We start from the raw sequence: 7179 nt of genomic DNA on the forward strand, positions 1-7179 counted from the left end.
AGCTGACTGGCTGCTGAAAAGCAGGCTTGTGTTCATTGGTAAAACGTAGCCACGTGACCATCGTTCTTGTGGCTGTGTTGCATTCAATTTATCACGTAATAAATTCTTGAATGTGTTCGAGAACAATTATTACAACATGCCCGTTATTTTTGATACTACCTAAAATAAAACATGCATTTGGAAATTATTCTAATTTAATAGATGTACTGTGCGCCCAACGATTTTATATACATTTTATTTTTTTTCATATTTATTACATCTACTGCATGTATTATTTTGAAAAAGAAAAACAAACAAAAACAATCTACAGTCTAATTTGCTGGTAAGAAAACGTGTGTTCAAGTTTTGTCAAAACCCTAATAATCTGAATATCCATTTTTGAAAAAAGAAAAACAAGTGTCTGTCCCCCCACACACATTGTCAAATTGCCCACAAATGCATCACAAACCAGGTAAAGTGTTTTTGCTTGTAGACAGCGATCAAGCTCATTTAACCGCTTAAAATGCCTGGAAAATGTAAATTCCAAGATTCGTGGCTGACAAAGGACGCCTTTAAGGGGTGGCTGGTTAGGGATGCAGATGACATTCATTTCGCCCGCTGCAGGGCCTGCTGTAAATCAATCAAACTTCAAACCATGGGCGAGGCTGCTCTCACCAGCCACGCGGGGGGAGCTGGCCATAAAGCCGCCGTCCGCAAACTCCTGCAAGGTTTGTTATCATTTATAGTTCCGTATGTATCCCTATCATATCACACAGCAAAGTGCGTCACTATTAATTAATATTTGACGACAACATTTCAGTCTGCAATCAATAGAATATTTAGGTGTGATAACCTTCAATTTTTGTTTTGTTTTTATATATTTTCTTGTATTACTAAGTATCTGTATTATTTTAAGTTTTGGAGTAACAAATAGAAACATGTAATTGTAAAAAAATAAAATAATATTAATAATATTTAAAAAATGATTAGAGCGTGTATTTCCTAATATAATTAATTTTTTCATCCTCATATCGGTAATAGCTAACTCCTAAATCAAAACCTGACTGCTGTCTTAAAATAATTTTTAGAAACGTAATTTATTCAAAACTTAAAGTATAATCTATATTTCCAAAATTAACCTAGAAATAATTATTCTAAACAAATCAGATATCATATTTGTATTCCATATTTTAGTTTTAGATAATTTTCTTTTTAAAGGATTTTTGTTTGTTTTATTTAGGGCTTTTTTTTTAAAGTTTCTTGCAAATTCATTGATTTATTTGACCATTTTGAAACCATATAGCCAAACCATATAGACAGTGCTTTTTTATGTAAATATGCATTTTAATGCTGTTTATTTTGCTGCAAAACGTGGCTTTGGCATTTCTTTTGCAATCTACAGTCCCCTATGAATAAATGCATCCCAGACTGAGTGTGATGTAGTACATATAAGTACCAGATGGAGGTGCTGTCTACTAATATTACTATAGAGACAAAAATAGAGAAAGCTCTCCTTCTCTGTCAAATCAGTGTTTGATATCATAGAGAATCCAAAATGGCTGCAAAAATGGAGCAATTGTCAACAAACACATGTGAGTAATGAGAAAACCTGCTGACTTTGAAGTGATGCGGGTTCTCAGGGATGAAATCACAGTAGCTACAAGAGATGAACCCAAGAAAAGCAGAATAAAACAGTGGAAAGCAGCAGGGAAACCGAATTTATGAATACAAGTATTGGATGGGCAATTGTTGTTTGTAAGTAATTGTTATTATCTTTAAAATAGAGTAACAATAAAGGTGAAAAAGGCAAAAAGTAGTTTGCATAACATCTAGCAGCACTGAACCAGAATAGACAATGAGTGGATTCTGTACACAAAAGTCATTTTTTTTTCTTTTTACAAGATAATTTTCTTTATATTTTATTCTCTTTCAGAATATCGTGTTTTTTATTTTAACCTGCTCTGTGACTAAGGGTGTATTCACACTGAAAAAGTCCTTTGTCGGATCGAGTCTACGTAATTTGTTCCGGATCGAGTCCCTAACCTTGCGTTTGGTCTGTTTTCAGACTGGCACCAAGTGGACCATTCTGTCACGGACCAAAGCTTAGCTTATTAAAACTTTATATTTCAATTATCAGTTTTGAACATCGAGAACAACACTTTTTACTTGTTACTTTGGTACGGCAGAGGTGTGCTGTAAGGCGGTTACTGGCAAGGAGACGCGCCGTGTGACCTTTAACTCAGACGATGCTAGCAGCTGCAGTGCTGAGGAGACGTGGGTAAGAAGGTACGCTGTTAAGCGCCGCGCAACAAGACACAGAAAAGGATGTAAGAAGCGTTTTTTCAGCGGTGTTAAAACAAACGTAATAAATAAACAGTTGGACTCTTTTGTCTGTTTGATAACACAACAATCGTTGCTTTATATTTGCCTCATCTGTTGCTCCACTCTGGGAACATTTGTATTCAGACTAAGGAATCTAAGAACAAACAGATTGGAAATGAATCAAGACCACCACCAATCACTTGTTTATTTTATTCTAAGAGCTACATTTGTATCACTGCAGAAGACGATAGGCTATAATACCCCATGAAATGTGTCCAGTCTGAATACACCCTAAAAGAGAGCAGAGAGATTAGCTCCATTCTGTGTTAAAGGAAAACAGTATCCAACTAAGAAGACCAGTTTCTAATAAGACAGTTTTACAGCAGTGGTGAAGTTTGATAAGGAGGCTGTTTGTAAACTAGACTTTGCAGAAGTAGATAGTTGGTAAAAGAATTCCAGAGTCCCTGAACCTTTAAATTTAGGACTTTTGCCAATATTACGGATCACAAAACACACAAGATCTTTTCTGCCTTGGTCACTCACAAAGTAGAAATAGTAGAAATTATAATATTGATTAAAATAAATACATTTATTTCCCAAACCTTTCTCTTTTTTGTTAAAATGGAATTAAGTTCCTTGACAAATAAAGTGCTTAGTTTGGAAAAATAAGACCAATGGTGAGATTTGGTGTTTTACTTAAACATTTAGTCATTTTGCTGATTTATTCCCACACTTTTTAGTTTTTGTATAAACGCATATTTTCTCTGAACTGGATATGATGCTTTCGTCCTTCTTTCTTGCACACAGGCTCTTCAGTAAATGATGGTGTACAAATGATTGGCAGCATGAATTGGGTGAATACTGCTTATTATTAGATATTAGAATTATTCTAGCCTCAGTTAAACCTTGATGGAAATGATTTATGAACCAGTGTTTCTGCTGAATACACGAAAAGTTTTGCCTCTTTCCTAGCTGGAGGACAGCAAGGCGCCTGTGGCCATCTGTCTTCAGCGTGGAGCTTTGGAGAGAATAACGGGAAGCTGGTCAGATCCGCGTCATAGCCCCACTTCCCATAATCCAGAGCAGCAGGACGTTGCATTTCCTGCTGCCTACTTCACTGCACCAGGTACCAACTATCAAGCTTTGCAAGTTGCTGCAAAGTTAGTGTTCTAGAAAAAGACCATCGGAAGATTCTCGTATTTTTACTGCTTAGGAAGCTCCAGGCTCATGGGCCAGCGTCTCCATCCATCAGAAAGTGAGATGGAAGACCCAGGCTGCCGCCTTGCTCAGCATGAGGCCTTGAACCTTTCAAGACTGGAGTACCAACAGAGGACTGAGGCCTTGGAGCAGCAGCATCAGATGAAGATGCTGGAGTGGGAGAACAGGATGAAGGTGCTGGCGTGGGAACAGGAGCTGCTGAGGGACAAAAGCAGAGCAGCCCGTCAGAAGGAGAAGGCTTTCAGGATGAAGAAGGCATACTACAAGGCCAGGCTGAGAATGCTCGGAGAGGATGTACCCCCGTCTTCCTCCAGCAGTGGGGATGAAGAAGAGAAAGCATCAGATCTAACTGGTTGAACATTCCTAGTGTTTGTCTTTATTCATTATGCTCCAAACCCAACATGCTATATTGTTTTTGTACATACAGTAGTGGACAGAATTGATGGTACCCCTCAGTTAAAGAAAGAAAGTCCACAATGCTCTCTGAAATGACTTGAAACGTTCAAAAGTATTTAAATTAACATTTAATGAATATTAAATAATCAAAATCAGCCGTTACTTTTGAGTTTTGGATTAACAGAATTATTTAAAAAAAAAAACTAATGAAATAGGGCTGGACGAAATTGATGGTACCATAACTTAACATTTTGTTGCACAACATCTTGAGGCAATCACTGTAATTAAACGGTTTCTGTATTTGTCAATGAGCCTTCTGCACCTGTCGATGGGTATTTTGGCCCACTCTTCATGAGCAAACTGCTCCAGGTGTCTCAGGTTTGACGGGTGTCTTCTCCAAATGGCATGTTTCAGCTCCTTCCACAGATGTTCCATGGGATTCAGATCTGGGCTCCTAGACGGCCACTTCAGAATAGTCCAACGCTTTTCTCTCAGCCATTCTTGGGGGTTTCTGGCTGTGTGTTTTGGATCGCTGTCCTGTTGGAAGACCCATGACCTGTGACTGAGACCAAGCTTTCTGACACTAGGCAGCACATTTCTATCCAGAATGCCTTGATAATCTTGAGATTTCATTTGACCTTTCACAGCTTCAAGACACCCTGTGCCAGATGCAGCAAAGCAGCCCCAAAACAGAATTGAGCCTCCTCCATGTTTCACAGTAGGGACAGTGTTCTTTTCGTTGTATGCTTCATTTTTGAGTCTACCAACATAGAGCTGATGTGCTTTACCAAAAAGCTCCAGTTTTGTCTCATTTGTCCAAAGGACATTGTCCCAGAAGCTTTGTGGCTTGTCAACATGCATTTTTGCAAATTCCAGTCTAGCTTTTTTATGATTTCCTTTCGACAGTGGTGTCCTCCTTGGTCGTCTCCCATGAACTCTTCTCTGGCTCAAACAACCACGAATGGTGTGATCTGACACTGATGTACCTTGATCTAGGAGTTCACCTTTAATGTCTTTGGAGGTTGTTCTGGGCTCTTTGGATACAGTTCCAACTATCCGTCTCCTCAATTTGTCATCAATTTTCCTCTTCCTGCCACGTCCAGGGAGGTTGATTACTGTCCCGTGGGTCTTAAACTTCTGAATAATAATGTGCCACTGTCGTCACAGGAACTTCAAGCTGCTTAGAGATGGTTTTATAGCCTTTACCTTTACAATGTTTGCCTATGCCTTATTCTCTTCTTCGCTTTCTGTTATCCATGTTCAGTGTGGTACACACCTTTTCACCAAACAGCAACGTGACTATTTGACTCCCTTTAAATATGCAGACTGACTGATTATGGGTTTAAAAAACAGCTGTGATATGTCAATTAAAAGACATACCTGAGTTCATCATGACCCCCTAGACAATTAGTTCTCAGTCTTTTATGGAGGTACCATCATTTTTGTCCAGCCCTATTTCAATAGTTTTTTTTAAAAATATTTCTGTTAATCAACAACTCAAAAGTAATGGCTGATTTTGATTATTTAAATTTAAATTTATTGTTACTTTTGAACGTTTCAAGTCATTTCAGTGAGCATTGTGGACTTTCTTTCTTTAACTGCGGGGTACCAACAATTTTGTCCACCACTGTATATGGATTATTCTTCTTCGTGTTTCAGACTAAATTTAAACTGAAAAATCACAAAAAGTGAAAAAAAAACTGTCAATATCTCCATGTTCATGTAGGGGGGGTGCTCAAAGTTGTGTAATACAAGGTCAAGAAAGTGGTTCACCTTTCAGCATGCCTGCTTGTGGCAGCGCAACAGCGAATCAACTTTCACCAAGTCACACTTATACACTTATATGGTGTTCGGGTCTGTGGGACCCGTTTTCATTTTTTATCAAAAATGATACAATTAATGATACAATTAATTAATTTTTCAAACTCAGACTCACTGGCCTTGGCTCATTTTCTGTGAAGAACATAGATCAGAATACATTTTTAATGACCTCACACCGTATACCCTCTCAACACATTTCTATTACATATAAGATGTTCGGGTCCACTGGACCCGGGGCTAATAGAAGTGTGGAAATTGATGTTTTATGTACCTACACTCTGTCCTCCACCTGCTGTGTGTGTGTGTATGTGTGTGTGTGTGTGTGTGTGTGTGTGTGTGTGTGTGTGTGTGAGTGAGTGACCAGTGAGAAAGAGAGAGAGAGAGAGTGGCAGAGAGAGAAAGATTCACTGTAAATGTGAGTTATGTTTCTGCACCTGCGGTTCCCGCACAAGGTTGCAACATTGTTAGAATAATTCACGCATCAACTCTGTTTGCTCTCGTTCTCCCGCACATTTGACCATTTGACTTTCTTGCGGGAATCTTTAATTTCTCACTCTTTATCTGCGACAAATTGGAGGCGGGACACGTTAAATGTAGCTTTGCCAGTGTGGTTTCTTATCACAACTGATCAAAATGGCCAAAAGACTTTCTGCGCAGAGGGCCCTGGAATTGATTTTAGAAGAGAGAGCAGTTTTTGATGATGTAGAGGGAGAGGATTCAGAAGAGGAGGTTTCAGAATTAGAGGATCACATTTCTGAAATTCAGACTCTGAAGAAGATGATGAGATTGAGCATCAGCCAGTTCCAAAACAAAGCCATCAGCACCCAGCCACAGGACCAGGCCGTCAGCAGCCAGGACCATGTGTTGTATAGGCTAGTGGCTAAAAGGCCATGTGTTCAATGGGGCTGATGTGTTGTCTTGACTAATAGGTTTACTCTATGTGTTCAGCTTGTGTTGTGCACCTGAATGGGTTCAGTTTCTGTGTTCAAATAAATAAAAGTCAGTAGTTTTGAAAACCCTTGCTTCACTTGAAAATTTGTTTCCACTCATATCTTGATTTTAATTGATTTTCTTTATCACGTTTTAAATAATGAGTTATGAATGTGATCTAAAAAAGGTAAAGGGCAAATATTAACCAAATATACTGCTTGTAATTGGATGAGGTAAACATATGTCGAGTATTTTAACATCAAAGTGTTTGATTGTGAGGCATTAAAAACCACAACATGCAACGGGTCCACCAGACCCACGAACACTGGCTGAGTAACAACAATATGAACACCACACAAGGGTTAATTGGAGCTGGAAGCCATTTTTTTATGACTGAGATCACACTCACTCACTCCAGTTCTCTTGTACAGACAATGGCAGCATCAAAAACTGCAGATTCAAAAGGGCTGGGTTGTGGTGGCCAAGCCCCTTTTTTTGACACATTTTTTCATA

General features: G+C 38.7%; 1 protein-coding gene across 2 annotated transcripts; it reads left to right on the forward strand.

Moving 5' to 3' along the window:
• Nucleotides 1–435: 435 nt before the first annotated feature.
• On the forward strand, nucleotides 436–3879 carry fsbp (fibrinogen silencer binding protein). 2 transcript variants are annotated; one of them, XM_020704378.3, is made up of 4 exons: nucleotides 436–707; nucleotides 3109–3155; nucleotides 3274–3427; nucleotides 3515–3879. In XM_020704378.3, the coding sequence occupies exons 1-4, from the start codon at nucleotides 503–505 to the stop codon at nucleotides 3874–3876; spliced, it is 768 nt and encodes a 255-aa protein (XP_020560037.1). In that variant the 5' UTR covers nucleotides 436–502; the 3' UTR covers nucleotides 3877–3879. The 2 variants fall into 2 exon arrangements, with proteins under 2 accessions (XP_020560037.1, XP_078805696.1); XM_078949570.1 differs by lacking the exon at nucleotides 3109–3155 and having other exon boundaries at nucleotides 439–707.
• Nucleotides 3880–7179: the final 3300 nt, after the last annotated feature.

Source organism: Oryzias latipes, chromosome 7 (genome assembly GCF_053564925.1).
Source record: "Oryzias latipes strain Hd-rR chromosome 7, Olatipes_Hd-rR_3.1".
NCBI classification, from domain to species: domain Eukaryota; kingdom Metazoa; phylum Chordata; class Actinopteri; order Beloniformes; family Adrianichthyidae; genus Oryzias; species Oryzias latipes.

What these genes read in the sequence shown, in the direction of transcription:
- fsbp (XM_020704378.3), top strand. Translation starts at nt 503, where the DNA reads ATGCCTGGAAAATGTAAATTCCAAGATTCGTGGCTGACAAAGGACGCC. An exon ending in CGTCCGCAAACTCCTGCAAG is followed by an intron (nt 708 to 3,108) that starts GTTTGTTATCAT and finishes TCTTGCACACAG; the next exon opens with GCTCTTCAGTAAATGATGGT. An exon ending in TGATTGGCAGCATGAATTGG is followed by an intron (nt 3,156 to 3,273) that starts GTGAATACTGCT and finishes CCTCTTTCCTAG; the next exon opens with CTGGAGGACAGCAAGGCGCC.